Below are 20,626 nucleotides of genomic sequence, written 5' to 3'. Positions count from 1 at the left end.
GAATCAGTAAAAAAGAACCCCATGTCACAGCCCTGGAAGGAGGCATCTGCTCCTGAAAGCTGTCCTCTCACCTCCACACACGGGGGTATACTTGTGCCAGCACACCCATGCACGCACGTGTGCACACACATACACTATGCACACACATAATAAATAATAATTAAATAAATAAAAAACAAATTGTGAAGACATATAAGGCACTGTGGAGACAGAGGAAGTGACAACAGGAACCTCCAAGAGAAATAGCTGTTAAACTCAGACTTGAGGTCGGTATTAGCACTCTAAGGACTGTGAGGACATGAGGCTGTCTGAGTCTTTATTTCCAATCCACTAATATATCCAGATGAGCGCTTCCTTTCAAATTCATCACCTTGACAAATAAGTGCTGCAGCACAGTAGCCATTGCTTAGGGGAGTTCAGGAAGTGACTGTATTCCTCAGGTTTTTTTTTTTTTTTTTTTTTTTTTTTTTTTTTTTTTTGGCAGGGTCTTCCTATAGCCCCATCTGGCCTGGAACTTGGTACGCTATGTAGAACAGGTGACTTGGATCTCACAGAGATCCCCCTGCTTCTGCCTCCTTAGTGCTGGGATTAAAAGTGTGAGCCACCATGCCTGACTTTTATTCTTTTAATAAATTCAGAACTAATGAATATTTGTCTGTTGAGTTTTGAAAACTGTCAGAAGCCATCAAGTGTTCATTTTAGCGGGTAATGCCACAATTTAAAAGACACTTCCCTTGAGCAAGTTCCCAGAGGCCTGAAAGCCTCGGTTTCCCTATGATCGTGCACCTCCCCTCTGGCTCTTACAATCTTTCTACACTTCTTCTGCAATGGTCCCCGAATCACAGGTGGGTGGCGTTTAATACAGGAGTCTTACCCAGGGACATGCACTCTGCAGTCTCTTAGTCTCTATACCTTGGCCAGTGTGCATCACATTCTGTTGCATGAGGAAGCTTTGCTGGTGAGAGTTGAGGGATGTATTAGTATTTTCTCCACCCCCTGTTGTGCTACGTTCCATGAGCCTTAGGTGTAGAGTTCCCACGGTAGATGTGTCACTTAGGGCTGGGTATCTTTCAGACAATTATTCTCTGTGTGTGTGACCAGTTGTGGAACTCTGTAATAACCTCCATCTGTTGAAAAAAGAATCTTCTTTGATGAGTGGTGTATGGCATACTTGTCTGTAAATATAAGGATCTATATGTAGCATAATGTAAGAAATTTCATTTGTGTAGACATAGGACAGAGATAGGTTTTTTTCTAGGATCCATGACCTCTCTAGCCATGTGTATTTGACTATGTTTACAGTGCCACCCATGAGTTCCCTCCCATTGAGAGGATTTTAAGTCCTGTTTCAAGATAGGATTTTAAGAGCTGTTGATTACCCCCAAGATAAAAGTGCCACTACTGCACCACTAATCTTAGCTGAGGAACTATTTTGGCAACTGATTACTGCTGGGTGAGGGAGAGTTGATCCTCTTTGCAGGAGAGAGTCTAGATAGGCTGACTAGATGACAGTAGATGAACATCTGGGTACAAATGTTTGACCAAATAGTCCTTAACATATATGAGAGAATGAATGAAATCTAGTGGGAGTGTGGATGGGGGAGGGGTCTAAATATGATTAAGATCTATTGCATGAAATGCACAAAACTCAATAAAATATGTAAAAGGAAGCTTGCCTTTTCCCTCTCTTCTCCCTTCTCTCCTCTCTCTCTCTGTCTCTCTCTCTCTCTCTCTCTCTCTCTCTCATTAATGCTACAGTCTAAACTAAGGTGTTTATGGATGTGACTTCAATTATAGTATATACAAGGTAATAATTATAGAAGCCATGAGGCTGGAGAGATGGCTCAGTGGCTGACAGCACTGGCTGCTCTTGCAGAGAATGGGGGTTTGGTTCCCAGCACCCACATAGCACATGGTGGCTAGCAACTGTCTGTTAGGTCCAGTTGCAGGGGATCTGATGCCCTCTTCTGGTCTCTGCCAGCACTGCACTTGAGTGCAGTTACATACATGCAGGCAAACACTCATACACATAAAATAAAAATAATTACAGAAGGGAACCATGTCTAAGACACAAGCCAGAGTTACAGAGGCCCAACTGTCTGCCTTCTTTTATGTTTCTCCTTCTCCCTTTCTCCGTCTTTTCCTTCTTTTCTTCTCTTCTTATACAATTAGTAATCAAAATTGGAGACCCAGATAGAAATTAATGCAACTGCTGTATTTTATTTCATTTTTTTGAGACAGGGTCTCCCTATAGCCCCAAGCTGGCATGGAACTCACTATGTAGACCAGGCTGGCCTCCATCTCACAGAGATCCATCTGCTTCTGCCTCCCACGTGCTGTGATTAAAGGTGCATGGGCTACCACATCTGGTGCAATTGATAAGATGTGATTTATAAATGTGATAGATACTTGAGGCTTAAGAAGGTTGGAACAATGGCACCACTGAAAATACAGCCTCCTAAAGTTGGGAAGGGGCAAGCACCAGAGAGAGGAAATTGTATACCGGTTACAGTATTGTCACAGATCTTGGTTGTGTGAAAAATGTAACTATTTAATACAGTTTGACTAAACACATGTTAAGGCACTCTTATTCCATACCTTTGAACAAACAGCACAGTCCAAGTCAATCCCGAGTCTTCTCTAGTTCTACTCTAAACTCAGTCGGGTCATATTTTTTCTTTTCTCCAGGGCTAGTGTATAGCTTGAGCTCTTCACCGTTTCACGGGAACAGAGGAGCCAAAGTGGCTGTCAGGTCCTGGGCTTTACCTGTTCCGCTATGGTCTCTGAGATTTGCAAGTCTTCCTTTGGGTCCTCTGTGTTGTCACCCCCGCCCCCCAGGCAGGACATCTGTTATCTCTCTTCCTCGCTCTTACTGTGTTCTCATTCTCCCTTCCCCTGCTCTCTCAGAGCTACGTTCTATGCCATGAGAACATGGAAAAGAAGGGAGGGTACATGTGTTCCCCATGCTTACGGAAGGGCAAAATCTTGGGCTTTCAGTCCTTGTCGCCTCATGTAGCCACTTGATTCCACTGCTCTCTTGCTTCAGTGGTTGGGAAGAAAAGCCCCAACCTCTAAGTAAGTGTAGACTTGTTATACAACAGGCTCTCAAGGAGCATGTTGATTGGCAGGTGCTGTTTCCCAGAGTTCCAGAAAAGAACTTGAATGTATGTTTTGTCTTCTTTGGAATTCTTCCATTCATGCAAGGATTTTCTTCTCTCTTCTTGAAATGGCTAATGGGAGTGGGTGGAGCAGGATGTGGATCTATGTAACTCTGCAGGAATAATTCCAGGCCTCTGAGGATTTCCCAGGTGATGCAGTCACTAGAGGAGGCTGCCCAACAGACCCGCCTTGTTTAGTCAAATTGTCCTCATCACACAGGTGTCAGAGGAGACCTGCTGTGTGATTCCTTTCTAGACTACGTATGACCCAAAGCATCTTTTCTGTCTTCCTCACTTTGTATTCCTAGATATTTTATTTGGCTGGTTGGGTAGCAGTCAATATATATCTTTGAGTTAGTTCCTGTGATTAGGACACATTGAACTGGGGCAGAAAAGTTTGATGTTTATGAATATTATTGGTCTTTTCTAGATTTTGACAGTTAAGTTTTCTCAGAAGAATGGAACTAATCTCTTAGCACCAGCTGAGTCTTCGTAAACATGGAGACGGTAGGATTGCAGTGCCCAAGTAAACATCTAATACAGTCCAAAAGTTATGGAGGAGATCTGGTTTAAAAATGGCACATACAGCTTTTCAGATAGTTTCCTTAAAACTTTTTTTCACATATTTAAGATACCATGAGGATGCTTTGGGACAACTGAAGAGGTAATCAAGCCAGTAATCATATGGAAATTTTTGGTTATATAACTAACAACCCATTTCTCACAGTTCAGATTCCTCAGTGACAACAAATGACTTTGAAAGGAAGTATGTTCCTCACCAGCCAGGGCAGGGAAGTCTCCAGTGCAGTCTGTAAAGTGAAGATTAGAACAGCTGGGAAATCTTTAATGGATGATCGCCTCTCTTCTTCATGGGTTTATGAGAACAGCTGCACCAAACCCACAAAACTCAAGTGTCCTGTGTTTTGATGAGATCATCCCTGCCCCCTCCCTCCCCGCTTCCTTCCCTCCTTTTCTTTCTTTCTTTCTTTCTTTCTTTCTTTCTTTCTTTCTTTCTTTCTTTCTTTCTTTCTTTCTTTCTCTCTCTCTTTCTTTCTCTTTCTTTCTTTCTCTCTCTCTTTCTCTCTCTCTATTTCTATCTTTCTCTTTTTCTCTCTCTCCCTCCATCCCTCCATCCCTCCCTCCCTCTTCCTTCCTTCCTCTTCTGTTTTCCCTGTTACATTTCTAACCAACATGCTTTCAACTCTATTAACTAGATTTATGTAGAAATGATGTAATTTTTTTTTCAATTGGCAATGGAGGAAGTGAGAATATTGCTTATTCCTAGTTGTTCAAACCTGATTTTTATCCCTTTCAGCTAGTTCAACACATAGAAGATATTTCTCTCTCTCTCGTTCCTTTTTTATTATTTGAGAATTTCATACATGCATATAATGTGTTTTGATCAAGCCCATCCCCATTCCATCCCTTCCAATTTCTTCCCTTTTCCCCCACCATTATTCTCTCCCAATTTAATGTATTCATTTAAAAATATTTTATTAATTATTTTTATTTTATGTATATGATTGTACTGCCTACATGTACGAAAGTGCAACCATGTTGTGCAGTGCCCATAGAGGTCAGAAGGGGGCATCAGATCCCCCTAGAACTGGAGTTTTGCATGGTTGTTAGCTGCTATGTGGGTGCTGGGAACTGAACCCGGGTCCTCTGCAAGAGCAGTCAGTGCTCTTAACCACTGAGCCATCTTTCTAGTCCCATGTGTTCTTTTTTAAAACCCACTAAGGCCATTTAGTGCTCCCAGTATGTGCCTGTGTGTGGGGCCATTTACAGGAGCACGGGTACACTCTCAGGAAACTGTATCCCTGAAGAAAACCGACTCATCTTCTCCCAGCATCCAGTAGCTCTTCAGCTAAGGGTGGGACTTTGCGGCTACCTCCCCTATCCGTGCTGGGATTTGTCTGGCTTGATCCTGTGCAGGCCTTTTGTGTACTGTCACAATCCCTGTGAGTTCATATATACACCTGGCCTGTTGTGTCCAGAAAACACTGCTTTAGTCGGCTCCTGCCTCTGGCTTTTGCATTCTTTCTGCCTCATCTTCCAGGATGATCCCTGAGACTTGAGAGGAGGGAATGGGATGTAGATGTTTCATTTAGGGCTGAGCATGCCACAGTCTCTTATTCTCTGCATCTTGGCCAGTGATGGATCTTTGTGTTAATCACCATCCACTGCAAAAAAAGCTTTTCTAATGAGGATTGAAAGATGCATTAATTTATGGGTAAGATGCCAAGTCCTTAGGAGTCACTTTGTTCATTTATCAGATCAATAGTAGTATGTTCTTCCCTAGGGCCTGTGACCTACCTACTGTGCATTTTTAGTCCTGTTAGTGGTGCTGGGCCTGAGTTCTGTTTTGTGGAGCAGGTGTTAAACATTATTAAAAATTGTTAGTTACTCCTGTAACGTTTGGGTCACTATTGCACCAGTAGGCATGTTTTACATATATTTTGGTATCTTCTTTCCTGTGATTTCGTTTTGACAAATGTTAGATATTAAAACTGGATTATTGAGAAGCATCTCTTAAGAATTGGATATGTTTCTAGCGTAGTGATACAATTTATAGCATGTTAAAATCGTTTGTATTGGTTTGGGCAATGGCTCAGTAGTAAAGTGCTTGCCACACAAGATGAGGACCTGAGGTTGATGTCAGGTTCCTTCCTCAGTTTCTCTCCACTTACTCTTTGAGTTAGAGTCTCTCACTGAACCTGGAGCCCACTGATTGATGACACTGGCTTGTCAGAAAAGCCCCTGAGATCTTCCTAGCTCTGTCTCCTCCACACTAGAAGTACATGGGTGTGCCTTCATGCCTGGTTGTTTACATGGGTTTCTGGGGAACCAAATTCAGCTCCTTATTCTAGCACAGCAAGTGCCTTACCATATCCCTAGCCTTTGTGTCCCTTTTGAGTGAGTTTGGCATCTTACATGTTCTGGGTAGCACTTTTTTCAAAGCTGGACTCACAGGAGGTACTGTATTGGCTGATTAGTGACTGCTTCTCTGCCATCCAAGCAAGATATAGGGAAAAACCATTAGAAAACACAGCAAATGAGCAGATCTCGGTTTACTTTTTATTAAGATGGTTATGTAGAACACCAGATGAACTTAACAACTGTTGTTCATTAAAGAGGAACATAAGTTAACCCTATGAAGGATCATGCTGTTTTAAAAAAGGACTCATGCAAACATTTAATGGGCAATCAAGAACTTATTTGTTTTGTTTCATTTCGTCTTCTATGGTGATTATCTGTGGGATGCTTAACTCCATCCATAATCCAATTATGAGTAGGAAGGAAGAAAACCTGTTAATCGTGTGTCTGGAGAAAATCCAAACAAGCATGGAGTGAAGGGTTACTACAGTGAATCAACAGGGACTTCTTGTTCTGACAAACAGGAATTTCTGTGTCTTTATCTCTTCTAGCTTGAAAATTGGATGCATTTTGGGCCTGATACCAAGGTGATTGTTACCATCAACTCAAACTGTTGTTGGGACTGAAATAAACAAGAAAGACAGATGCTTTTGCTGAAATGATAGTAAGAAAAAATTAGTTGATACATATCCACAAATTTCTTGGTAACAGGGAAGATATCCAGTAGACATGACTGAGGAGCAATGAAAGTAGCAGGGGATTAGTTTGTATTGACGAGCTCCATGTCTAGGGCTCTTTGTTGAATGTGTTAGTATGTCTTCCAATGACCAAGCACTGTGAAGAATATATTACTCCTGTTTTGAAGCTGTGGAGATTACATTTCTGCGATGATAAATAACGCATCAAAGGCTGTCCAGCTACTACCAGCTGGAGACTTAGTTCAAATCCAGTCTTGTCTGACTCTTAAGCTGAGATACTTTCTCACCTCCCAGCACTTTCAAAGAGTCTGTGAGAGACAGCAGTGCAGCTCGTTCGAATTTAGAAGACTGAATTCTTTTTAGTAACACGCAATGCACATAACATCGCTTCTCAGAAGTCCTTTAGAAATCAAAGGAAATACAATGTGCTAAATCCTCAATTTGACTATTGATGCTTTTCTTCTTTCCTAACAAGTCTTCGGGAAATACATGTTCTACTGGGCAAGGCTGAAGTCCTCATTTTAGCAGGCACATTGATGTTTATCTCTGGACAGACCAGATCAACTCTCTGAATCTAGATTTCCTCATTTGTAACATAAAATGTGGCTACTGATGCTTAATGACTCTGATTCATTTCTGCATGAATCATGAATAAAAAAGGCTTATTTTGCTTTGTGTAGATAACTAACAGCACATAGCATATGACTTGGTTTCCTACAGATACCTCAAACTTATTATGTACAAATGCTGTCTTGTATTTCCTACGTTTCATCCTCCTGTATTTATTGACCTAGTTAAGTGACATTGTCACCAAGTTTCTTTTCTTCTTTAAAACAAGGTTTACTTATTTTTATTTTATGTGAAGAGTGGATGCCCGAATGTAGGTATGTGTATCACATGTGTGCTGTGCCTGTGAATACCAGAAGAGAGCATCAAATCCCCTGGAACTGGAGTTATGGATAGTTGTAAGCTATCATGTGAGTGCTGGGAACTGAACCTGGGTATTCTTCAAGAGCAAAATGTCCTCTTCACTACTGAGTCATCTCTCTAGCCCCAAGTTACTGAACTTCTTAAGTTAAAATCATAGTGATATTCTTTGGCTTCTTCTCCTGTGTCACCAACACACCTGAGAAATATAGCTTTATGATTAATTATGCATGGCTTTAGTGTTAAGAGTGTATGAATCCTGGTTCTCCTGGGTAATTTGTTTGATTTTTCTATGTTTCAGTTTTCAGATATATAATATGAGGCTGATAATAATTCCAAGGTCATAGACTTATTGTAATAGTTCTATGAGATAATTGAATGCATGTGACAACCAACAAATGGTTTCTTCAAGTTATCCCATCCTTGTGTCTCTTAGTTATGTGTCTCTCTTGATTCTGGGCTTGGTACTTCCACCTTAACCAAGGGCCTCATCTTCTCTGATTCACATTGCAATGTTACCTCACTAGGCTCTCTAACCGCTATCTAGTTTCTGTCAGATTTTCCTTTACATTTTTTATCTTTTTGGTTGTGAGCCTGAGCCTTTAACAGATATGCCAGCTCTCTAGCCCCTAGTTATCTTTTGAAAACACATGTGTCCATACTACTTTGGCCTGGAGTCTTGTGATCTGGTGGTACCAAATGAGCTTCCATTCCCACAATAAGCTGTGGCATTTGGTTCCCACTTGGGTGTTTTGTCTACGCTGCTTCCTAAGTTACCTGGAATGCTTTTGCCCCTGCCCTTGTTCATCTAGCACAGTGATGGTGTGAAAGATTTTGGCTCCTCTGGGTCATGCGGGTTGAAGAATTGTCTTGGGTCATACATTATTCTTGCAGATGTTTGTTCACCTTTAAACTTAGCATTTTTGGTCCCAGATGAAATTTTAGAATCTTGTTATTTTTTCAGAAAGAGTTGGAGCTTATTGTGTTCCCTTTAAGTCTAGATAGATCTCTATGGCTGTTTCAAATAGAGCACAGGATAGGGACGCTGTGTTGCCTTGAGTTAGGGCATAAGCAGAAAAAGGTTTCTACCTATTGCCTTTCTTTCTTGTTTACTTATGGATACCAGTCACTATGCTCCGATGAAGCTTGAAATAACACCTGTAGATAGACAAGACGAAGAGTCTCACAGGCCGCTCCTAGCTGATAGCCAGTGTCAACTGCCAACTGAGATTCTGTAACCTATCATCTATCATTGACCTCTATATCATCTATCTATCTATCTATCTATCTATCTATCTATCTATCTATCTATCTATCTATCTATCTATCTATCATCTATCATCATCATCATCATCTATATATCTATTTTCATACCTGTCTATCACATTTCTAACTATGTATCTTTACCATCATCTCTGCCTCCATGAACCACGTATTCTCTATAACCTTAAGATCATATGCAGAAAGTAAAGATACTGTAGTGAAAACGCCATCTCAGATTGGGATCTCAGACCTTGGGACACTATCCCCTTAGTGGGGTACGATTTAGCATGAATTAGAAGAGGGATCTGGAGGAGAGAATCCCTTTGCATTTTTCCACCTGCTTTTCTAACCCTTGATCTTCTTGGCCAGTTACACAACAGGCTTGTTTGTACTTCTAAACCTTACCTCGGTGCTGCACACTGCAATGTGAGCCAGCTGTCTGGTGACTGTGGCTTCAAGAATAATGATGAAGTTTCTTGCACTTGTCGTTGTGGGAAGCAGACTGTTGTCAAAGTGTTATTATTAATGAGAATTACTGCTGGACAGCTTGAGCTGGAGGATAATTTATTCCCTGTGAACTTCTAATTGCAGCAAAACCATTCGTTCACTGCCACACGTGTCCATCCCACTTCCTCCTGCCTCTCAGCCACACTCAGCTGCAGTGAAATCAGGCAGTACCCGGCTGCACGAGCAAGAGAAGTCTGTGTTTCTGGATATGCAGTAGAACCGGGTCAGAAAGATTTAATCTGTGTAAGCAAACTTGGGAATTGGACAAAAGCCATCTGGTATGCTCAGAGGACCACTATCAATTCATACCAACCAAGGAACCTACTAGCTGTAAAGCATGGTGTCCATACTGTAATTCCTACTTCCGAAGGGCAATTCCTGTTCATGTTTGAAGCTTGCCCAGTCCCAGCTGGCATTGCTGATGGAAAGTTTCTTCCCTTATGTTAGATTCAGCATGTGCTTCCGAGTCTTTCCTCATTTTACTACAATAGATCCTGTTGGGGAAATGGAAAGCACCCAGGATGACTGTTTCCTTTGGAATATTTGGATGGTAAGAAGTGTCCCATTAGTTTAGCCATTTCTCTTAACTCCCATGGATTCATTTTTCTCCAGCTTTTATCTGTGATACAATCATAGACTTGTTGCCTTTTTTTTCACATAAGTGTCATTAAATGTATTCCCGACTTGCTGCTACCATGGTAATAGACACTTGTCATAGGCTATGGGCTCATTGCTGTGTTTATATAAGGTCTGGTCACGTGACTTCCCAGGCTTAAGGGACAACCCGATTTCTAGCCAGGAGGTGGAATTCAGAGTCAGGAGGTGGATTCAAACCCTCATGTGATAGATGATAGATGAGGGTTTGTGGAGATGGTGCTGCGGAGATGGCTTGGTGGCTGAGAGTGCATACTGCTTTTGCATGGGATCTGTGTTTGGGTTCCAGCACTCAGACTGGGTGACTCACAACTGCTCATAACAGTTCCAGGGGGACCTAATATCTCCTGCCTCCAAGGGCACCTGTACTCACATGCACACAACTCACAATTACAAATAATAAAAATTAAAAATCTTTATAAAATAAAAGTAAGAGATGAGGGTTTGGACATTATCCTTCTTTAATAGCAAAGTGTCCCAGGGTGGTGGGGAGGGGGTGCAAGGGTAGAGAAACTATCCTGATTAGGAACCAGCATTCACTCTACTGCCACAGTGCAACACATTCATGAGAGAGAGAGAGAGAGAGAGAGAGAGAGAGAGAGAGTCATCAAAATCCCTGATTATCTTTGATAACTTTATACTCAATAGAGACCAGGGCTTGGGAGATTCAAGGCAATGTATGTCTGTACAGACGTTAAGAGAACAGAGTCTAGTTGGTTTTTGGGTCCCATTATGATCTAACTGTAAATGTTCTATGAGGAACAGGTAGATGGTTTACACTGTGATTTGTGGAACACTAGAAAAATAGCTACATCTAATTTTCAAATAAATAAATGTACCTATCCAGGGACACAATGTCTGAAATTCTGCCCTTGGAGCCAGGTCTTTGGGAGAAAGCAGAAGGTGGTCACTGTGAAAGAGAAGCAATGCCTCCTTCGGTCGTCTGGAGAACCTCTGTCATGTCAGTCTAGCTGTTGCTGAGGAGTAGGCCATTGTCTTGCGATCTGAGGCAAAAGGGGATGAAATTCATTGGGCTAAGACATTGTCTTGTTTGGAATTGAGGGATGAGGAATCGGATGTATTTCTGGCAGGGAGACAGGCAGAGAGAAGAGACTCTAGGTAGACCAATATACCTTTCACTTTAACATTTAAGATGGCCAATTTCCTGATTTCCGCCCCCAACCCCCACACAAGACAAAGTCTTAATGGATTTCTCTCCCTAACTCCCCTGCCAGAGGGAACTGCTCCCAGGACTTTCAGATCTCTCACCAGAAGATTTCCTGTGGTAAGAACCAATCAGCTCCCCTGTCTCTGTCCATGTTATCCAATCCTCTGTGATGCTACAAGCCAACTGAGTTTGAGGGACAAAGGGAATACACTCCATGGCCACACATAAAACTCCAACCTGAACACCACCAGCTCTGGGTCGCCTTCCCACCTGGAGTCTGCCTCCCTGGGTGTTTTGCTACATGTACATGTGCTTTCACTTTTGATAGAATCTTGTTGAGTGCTGAGACCTTGTTTTTCCTGCAATTTCATTGTTTGAATGGGTAGAGAAAAAGAATCTGCTTTTACCACCCTAGAGGACATCAGAATGCCCCTAAAAGCCCATGGTAGTCTATCGCTGTATTGAAAGGCAGCTGTGTAGGTAGGGAGGACCAGATTTTGCAGTCAGAGGCCCGGGTTCACATTTGGACTCTGTCCTGCTTGTATCATCTCAGGAACACCTCCTCTGTGTTCTGTGAGTCTTCTCTGGACGACAAAGCAAACAGCTGTGCTTCTCTTAGTTTGATTGTGATCGTTAAATGAACCAATATGCCGAAAACCAGAACAGTGTCTTTTATTTAGTAAGAAGTGCAGAAATCTTCACAATACAATTATTGTTCACTGGGAACAATAATTTTGGTTTTTTTTTGTTTTGTTTTTTTTTTTTTTTTTTTTTTTTTTTTTGTTTTTTTTTTTTTACAAATTGCTCTTTTCTGAGGCAGTTTGGAGTCAAAGGTACTACATCCGGCTTGCTTTTACGGCAGAACTGAAAGGAACATGAGATTCCCCCCCCGACTGTGGTCGGTGTGGTGGATCTTTCAATGGGGTGTACCTGACTCCCTGTAGTCTACAAGAGAACAGCATGAGGCTGCAAAGAGAGAGCCTAGCCAGGGAGAAAGAAGCTTGGCTTGCTTTTCTGTTAGCCATTTTGTCAGACTCTCTAGTCCTGGCATGGTTTTCCCTCTTTCTTTTTCTTTCATTGTTTCATCCACGTGGCAGTGATCCATACATCGGTGACTTTAAGAACGTTGTTTGTTAAAGCAGATGTCAGTATGGAGACCAATAACCTTCAAGCTTTCTTCTGTGCTGCCTGTTATCTCTGTAACTCTTTAAGATGTATTTTATTTAGTGTGTATGTATATGTGTGTATGGGGTGTACATGTTGTGTGTGTGTGTGTTTAGGCAGGTATATTACATGCATGTGGTTGCCAGAGGTCAATGTCAGATGACTTCTTTGATCATTAATCACCTTAATTTTTTTTGAGACTGTCTTTTAGTGAAACTGGAACTCACTGATGGAGCTAGGCTGTCTGCCCAGTGATCTCCAGGGATCTGCCTGTCTCTGCCTCCTGTGCCACCGTACCTGGCTTTTACATGGATATTAGGGATGTGAACTCAGGTCCTCATGCTTATGTGACAAGCACTTTACTTTCTAAGCCATCTCCCCAGCCCCTGTAACTCTCGATAAATCATTTCATGTCTCGCTGGTGCAATTTCTAATTTATACAATGGGCTTTCCTCCCTGATTGCTTGGGCTAATCAGATGTGTGACAGCAACTTGTAAACTGTAAAAGGTGGCATAGATAATGTGTTGTTATTAGTGATTCCTTTATTTCCCTTGCTCTCTACAAATAGACCTGCACTATCCTGCCCTGTGCTGTTGCCATTTCTGTGCTGATTTTATTTGAGGGCTTTACTCACAAGCCTGACACTGGTTTGTATATGTTGGCATCTCTTGCAGTGGAGATGGTAAATTGCTGGGCAGATCACTACAGACTGTTTTCATAGAACAAGAGATTCTGGCAGTTTTCAGTAGGGGTTCAATTTGCTAACCATACAGTAACAGGAACTTTAGGATCATAAGCTGTTATTTGCTGATTCTGAGTATTAGTTACTTTTCTGTTGCTATGATAAAACACCAGGATGAAGTCAATTTATAGAAGAGTTTATTTAAGAGTCCACAATGGTGGGGGAGGCATGACAAATGTGGCCAGAGCAGAAAGCCAAGGATCACATCTTCAAGCAGGCACAGGAAGTAGAGAAAGACTGGAAATCTGGCAAGGCTTCCATGTACACACTTCCTCCAGCATGGCCACACCCCCTAAAGGTTCCGTGACCCTCCCGAAACAGTACCACAAACTGGGGACCAAGTGTCCAAACACTAGGAGCCTATGGGCAACATTCTCTTTCAAACCATCACATCCTGTTACGCTGATGGTTAATAAAAAAACTTTGAAAGATTATTATTTGGGGCTTGAGAGACAGCCTAGCAGTTAAGAGTTAAGAGTACTGACTGTTCTTGAGAGGACCCAGTTTTAGTTCCCAGCACCCACATGGCAGCTGACAATGATCTTGTCACTCTAGCTCCAGGGGACCAAATGCCCTCTTCTGATCTCTGCGAGCATTGCACTCGCTGGCTCACTAACATATGTGCAGGCGAAACTCATACAAATAAAAATAAATACAAATAGGTAAATGAATAAATAAATTTGAAAAGTCACTGTGATGGAAGCATTTTCACTAGTAAATCCATGCAATAAGACCATGTTTTTGTAATTTTGTGAACTGGTTCAACTTGGCTGCACCGAAGTATAACAAGAGAGAAAGAGAGAGGGAAGGTGTCTCTGTCACTTGTGGACAGAACTAGATGGGGTCAGACCTGTGCTCTGTGGGTCATAGAGAACATTCTGAAATTCTGCGCCTTTCAAGTCTCAGTCATCAACAGAAATCGAGCTCAGAGAGTGCATCTTATTGAAGACTGGATTTTCCCAGCCTTTCAGCAGCCCTGCAAACAGAACTGAGTGGCTGGGAGAGACCCTTGGCACCAAGTAGCTGGAGTTAACAGAACGCGGCGGGGACACAGAATTTCACCTCCACCGAACATATTACCGGAGAAATACAGTACGGAACGCAGCAGGCTTCTGCAAACAACGCATCCCTTTAAGTTAATTGGTGTTATATAGAAGCCGAAACGCTCCGCTTATTTACAAAGCTCCAGATTTATGTAAAGCAAAACCAATTACACTTAATGCCTAAACTATTCCAGGTGCTCAGCGATAATGTCGCCAGGCACTAGAGAAGAAACTGCACAGTGAATGCACCCTGTTCCAAATGGAAGCGTGTGTAGTTACTGCAATTTAGCTAATCACAAGTGTCAACGCCAACGTGAGAATTCTAAGCTCTCCTGGTGCTTGCTTTGGGTCAATTTTATAATTCTGTAGATCTTTCATTGCAAGGGATGAGTGAAAGAGTAATGAGCACCTTTTTTCTATTACAATGTGGAAATTAAGGAGATGAAGGCAAATTTGGGAAAGGGCCAGAATATAGCAGATTCTTTTTCTAACATGGAGAGAGACGGGCAGAGCTTTCCATTTATACCAAGATGAGGTGTTTGGCGCTTTCTTGATCTTCCGGGTGTTCATTATGAGACTGATGCACGGACTACACGCTGTGCTAACGAGGCTCCTTTGGGGTGTTCATTAAACCCAAAATTGCAAGCTTGGCATTTAACCTTTTGCAGCAAGGAAAGTTTGTAGGGAGCAGCAGGGTCTGCCCTACTGTTTTGCCAGGGACTTAGGAGAAACAAAGGCTTTGAAAAAGTTGTGGGAAAGAATTTCTACCCTTAAGAGCTAATCTTCTTACTTGTCCTCCAAATACACAGCAAACAAATAGTTGGAATAAGACAAGCACCTGGTGCTTTACAGCTGTTCTTTTGCAATTAAAAATGCATATCGTAACCTAATCAAGTTGAATAAATCTTTTATTCTACAGCTCTGAAACATTTTATAGATTCACAGGAGAGATACTTAATTGCAGAACCTCTTGCAATGAACAGATAAACACACCTACCTAATCCAGCGTGAATAGTCTTGGAGAGCATGGGCTTTCAGACTTCAGGGAGGGGAATGATAGCAGTGTGCCAGGGAAACCTTCAATGTCTGGGTACCAACATGGAAGAATAGGGTTTAGGTTCACCAAGATGGGCCATGCAGGGGTAGGAAAGATTCACCTAAAACCGGCTGTGTGGAGCCAAACCTTGACAGACAGTACAACAAAGGCAAAAGACATTAATTTTATTCAATTAAAAAAAAATGAAGGCTGGTATGGTAGTACAAGTCTGTAATCCCAGTGCTCTGGAGATGGAAGCAACAGAGTGTGGTCAAGAGTTCAAGGTCATCCTCAGCTACATAGTGAGTTTGAGGCCAGCCTGGGCTATATGAGACCCTGTCCCAAACCAAATCAAACCATCTTTATTTTAGTAGCATTCCTTTTGAATTCAGAGAAAATTTCTTTAATCAAGACATATTTTAGTGGAATATCAGGATTGAATATAGCAAAATCATATATATGTTTATTGTATACTCAGAAATATATACTCTATGGTCACAATAACTATGATGCAATAAAGTCTTAATTAATGTACAGAAAGAATACCAAAATACGGTTTCTTAGCTTCTAATGACTCATTCAAGTTTTAAATAAAACGTTTTTGTTGCTTTTAATAGATGACCTGATGTAAAAGGTTATAAAATGTGACTGGAATATATAAAATTGTCATTTTTTAGTCATGGAGTAACCACTTAAGACTTTGAAATCATTTTATTAATTTAAGAGCATGATACATCAATACAAAAGCATGATAGTTTATTAGAAGGGCCTTAATTGGTCATTATAAAAAAAGTGCACAGATAATATTTAGTCACTTCCTTTTATGTTGATTCTCATTAAAATATATAAACTATTCAGCTGAAGAAGAAAATAATGAATAAGGGTTCTTATAAGACAGGCACAAATACAGTTTCAGAGGGCTGTCTCCCGAAGATCAATACTTGAAGACATGTCCTGTATACTGCCATAAAATTTCAGAGACTTTTCACAGAGGAGAAGTGTTTCTTCACAATTGCTTCCACGGATGCTCTGGGCATTAAAATGATTTAGATTACAATATCTGAAAAAGACAGAAGCTTTCCTTAGGAGCAGATGTAGATGAGAATAAATCACTGGCCTTCCTCCTGAGCTTGTCTACCTTTATGATGGGCTCATAGATGCTGGTACAACAGTGGTCATTATTTAAGAGGGCTCACCAGGACAGTCTTTATACAAGGACAAAAGAGTTTTATTTAGTACACAGTAGGGGTCTCCTAAGAGCCTTTAGATAGCATTCTCTTATTACTGAGACAAGGTCTTAAGGCACTCTATATAGCCCAAGCTATCCTGAGACTCATGCAGTCCAGGCTGACTTTGAACTGGAGGCAATCCTCCTGCTTTGGCTTCTCAAATGCTGGATCTTGTAAAAGAGCAAGACGGTACTCTTTTACAACCTTCTGTGAGTCTCTTCCATGCTGTCAGTGACAGACCCTGAAATTATATTGGCAATGGATTTCATGGCTGCCTGAACTCAAAGGACTTATCACATGTACTATAACTTTGTACTAAATTGCACTGTAAATTTGGTGCCGAGACCATTGTCAACGAAAGTGTTCATGGCCACATTTCTAGAAATGTTCACCCTCCACCCCTAACACCAGAGAAAAGAACCTTGCCTGTGCCTTTCCAGATACCATACTATTCTGGGAAGGGGATCATTGCCATTTAATAGGTTGGAAAACTAAAGTGCAAGGGCAAAACAACTTCCTAAGGGTTTATAGAGTGGGTACTTGGTAGAGCTTGGCATTGGAACCAGAACACAATTCCTCTGAATTCTGGCCTTTCTGTCACTTTGTGTGCTCCAAACATTCCTTAAACACTTTGGGTAAGCTCCACAAAAGTGGGCTCTTAGAGTACTTTGCTCACTGTGCTGCTCTTAGTGCCTAGACAGTGCCCGATATACAGCAGAGGTTCAGGAAATATGAGTTACAAATTCAAGGTTATCAAATGTGCTTAAGTCTCTGGAGTAGGCCATCTATATTTTGGTTTGTGATGGCTTCACAGGGCTATTTTATTTTCCTTTCCTTCTCAGTATATTGCTCAAAAGAACCATAAGAGAGTGATTATTGCCTAATAGATGGTCACTTGTCTCTGATGTACACCACTTTTAGCAATTGTTAGAGGCTGTGAATAAAAATTTATGGTATCTTGAACAAAACAGGTCCAATTACATAAGATGTGTTTTCCAGAACTTATAGGTACAGTGGAGTCAAGTCATGAAACAAACACTCCCTTGCACCCTTCAATCTGTGACAGTTAATCTTGATTATTAATTTGATGAAATTTAGAATCACCTAGAAGACAAACCTCTGGGCATGCTTATGAAGGTGTTTCTAGAGAGGTTTGAGCTAGTATGACCCATCCTGAATGTGGGTGGCACCACCTCATGGGGTGGGGTCCCAGACTGAAAAGAATTCAAGCAAGCTGAGGCCAGCACTCATCTCGCTGCTTCCTGACTACAGATGCAGTGTGGCCAGCTGTCACATTCTCCTGCTGCTGTGCCATCCCTACATGAGCTGAACTTTCCAAACCATCAGCTAAAGTAAACTCTTTCTTCCTTAAAGTGCTTTGTCAGGTGTTTTGGCACAGGAATGAACAAGTAACTAATATACACTCTAATATAGGATACACATTTGCATTTAGTACTTAATAGACATATTTACCCACAGCTTTTTAGTAGGAAAAGTTACATCATTTAACTTGCTTCCTTCATCCTGATGCTGGAGAGCCTTAGGTAGGACGTATTGCAATTGCATTGTTTGAAAGCTGATTGAGGGAAATCCCAATGCAGACAAAGGCAGGGGAGGGGTCCCCCTTCCCTTCCTTCTCTCTTCCCCCTCCTCCTCCTCTCTCTCTCTCTCTCTCTCTCATCTCTCTCTCTGTCTCTCTCTGTACATGTAAGAGGTAAGTCTGGTCTGATATACATGTATAATTCCTAACTGTACTCAGATTGGGATTGGAGGTGATATATGAGGGATCCTATTAAGATTAATTTGGAACTAGTACTTCACTCTAGGACTGCATCCCCCTAAGATAAGCACATGAGTATCATTTTGGCTTTGATCTGAAATATCCTTTATAGATTCACATTTTGAACTACTTAGCTGGTGGGGCTATTTTGGACCTGTGGATCTCTGAGGAGATGAGGGCTGGCTGGTAGAAGCAGGTCACTAAGAGCTTGGTTCACGCTGTTCTCTTTACTTCCTGTCATGATGACTGAAATCTCCAACTATGAATAAAAATAAACCTGTCCTTCCTTAAATGGTTTCTTTCAACTACTTAAAAAAATCATAGCACTTACCTCCCTCTGCTTCCCTGGGCCTGCCAGACCCTCAGGCCTCTCTCTGACCCCAGGACTCTCTTGTCTGGGTAAGTCGATCTTGCCCTCCATGCCTTGATTCCTCAAGCCTCACTCACCCTCCCATCTCCCCCACCAGTCTCTCCTCCTAGCCTGGGTCCTGTCCCATTCCTTGTCTTGGCTCCCCAGACACCTGGGGAACCACCACTGCTTCTTCCTGATCCTGTGCATCCTGACCAACTCAGTTCCTTCTCTGGTCCTGAGGAGCACTGCTTCTGGGCCTGGCTGCACCCTCACGTCCCTCCGCCTCCCTGGGTCTGCACAACCCGCCAGCCTCTTTCCTGGACATTGGGGCTGACCTTTCCTCTTCTTGGTCCTTTGCATCCAGACCAACCCAGCTCCTCAGTGCAGTCCCCAGGGGCACTTAGGGCCACCTCCGGCCCCCATCTTCCTTTACATCTCTGGGTGGCATGGCCACCAGCTGCCCTGCACCAGCATCTTTCCTGGGCCTGGCTCCCTGGCCAGTCCAACCCTTTGCATCCAGACCAACCCAGCTCCTCAGTGCAGTCCCCAGGGGTCCTTGGAGCCGCCTCCCACCCCCATCTTCCTTTGCATCTCTGGGTGGCACGGCCACCAGCTGCCCTAAACCAGCCTCTTTCCTGGGCCCAGTTCCCAGGCCAGTCCAAGCCCCAAATTCCTGAGGCTAAAATCTATCCTAGAGGGATCCAGAACTTAGGAGAAATCCTGAGATCATCTGATCCTCATCTGACTTGGGCCACTGTGGAAACTCCTGAAGACAAAGGCAATCTGGCCACTCCAATATAAAATCAAAAGAGAGAACTGGAAGCTTAGAGAATACAGCCTATCATGCCCAAAAATTAAACCACAAAGACACATAAAGTTCACAAAAAGAAGCAGACCTAAACTTAAAGGCTTGAGTCTCACATGAGAATCAGAAACTACAAAAGAAATTCACATGTCAAAATCACAGAGAAAAAACAACATGAAAAACCAAAGCACCATATCGCCACCAAATACCAATAGTCCTCTAGAGGAGTACAAAAAGAACACCCTAGAGACGACATGGAACTAAAAAGAACAGTTGTAAACATGACAAAAGAATTCAGTGAATTTAAAGAACACACAAGGAAAGAAATCAAAGAATTGAAAGAAGATAGAGATAAACTTATGAATGAATTCAGAAAAGGAAATATTGAAGAATACTCACGCTAAAATGAATAAGTGAAACACTCAGTAAGCCAATTAGAAACAAAAGGAGAAAGCCTCACCAATATGATGAATAAAATGGAAAACAGAGTATCAAGACTGGAAGATAAAGTGGATGAACTAGACCACTCAAGCAAAGATTATGAAAAATTTAAGAAATCACAAGAATGGAATATGTAGGAATTGTGTGACACCATAAAAAGACCAAACTCTCGAATCATAGGCATACAGGAAGGAGAAGAACCCCAAGATAATGGCATGAACCAGATCTCAACAGAACCGTGGAAGAAAATTTTCCAAAATCAAAGAAAGACATGCTCATACACTACAAGAAGTATATAGAACACCAAACAGGCAAGACCGGAAAAGAAACTCTCCATGGCACATCATAGTAAAAACACTAAATGTAAAAAACAAAGAGACAATATTGAAAGCTGCAAAAGAGAAACAACAAGTCACATATAAAGGAAAACCCATTAGGATTACAGCTGACTTTTCAGTGCAAACTATGAAAGCCAGAAGAGCCTGGACCAAAGCATTCCCAATTTTGAATGACCACAGATGCCAACCCAGACTTGTATACCCAGTCAAAATGTCTATTATAGTCGAAGGGGAAAGAAAAATCTTCCATGACATAAATAGGCCGAAGGAATTCATGTCCACAAAACCAGCCCTTCAGAGAGTTCTGGAAGCAATACAAAGAGCCGAAAAAGGGAATGACTATACCCAAGGAGTTGCGGAAAGAAATTCAATGAAGGTATGACTGTGGAAAAGTACAGCTATATCAAGAATGTAAACAGAAATAAAAATGACAGGATTCAATA

General features: G+C 41.8%; 1 protein-coding gene across 1 annotated transcript in view; it reads right to left on the bottom strand.

Annotated features, from left to right (window-relative positions):
- Positions 1-16,150: 16,150 nt before the first annotated feature.
- The window catches only part of Slc15a5 (solute carrier family 15 member 5), a gene marked incomplete at its 5' end in the record, with an annotated part of 69,204 nt that continues 64,728 nt past the window's right edge, over positions 16,151-20,626 (bottom strand). Inside the window, 1 exon segment of the mRNA XM_008856044.1 lies at positions 16,151-16,298. Within this exon segment, the coding sequence (XP_008854266.1) occupies positions 16,151-16,298 (148 nt within the window).

This window comes from Nannospalax galili, unplaced genomic scaffold, assembly GCF_000622305.1.
Source record: "Nannospalax galili isolate Female #2095 unplaced genomic scaffold, S.galili_v1.0 scaffold208, whole genome shotgun sequence".
NCBI classification, from domain to species: domain Eukaryota; kingdom Metazoa; phylum Chordata; class Mammalia; order Rodentia; family Spalacidae; genus Nannospalax; species Nannospalax galili.
The sequence above is the reverse complement of the archived record's forward strand: the minus strand, read 5'-3'. Positions and strand labels throughout refer to the sequence as shown.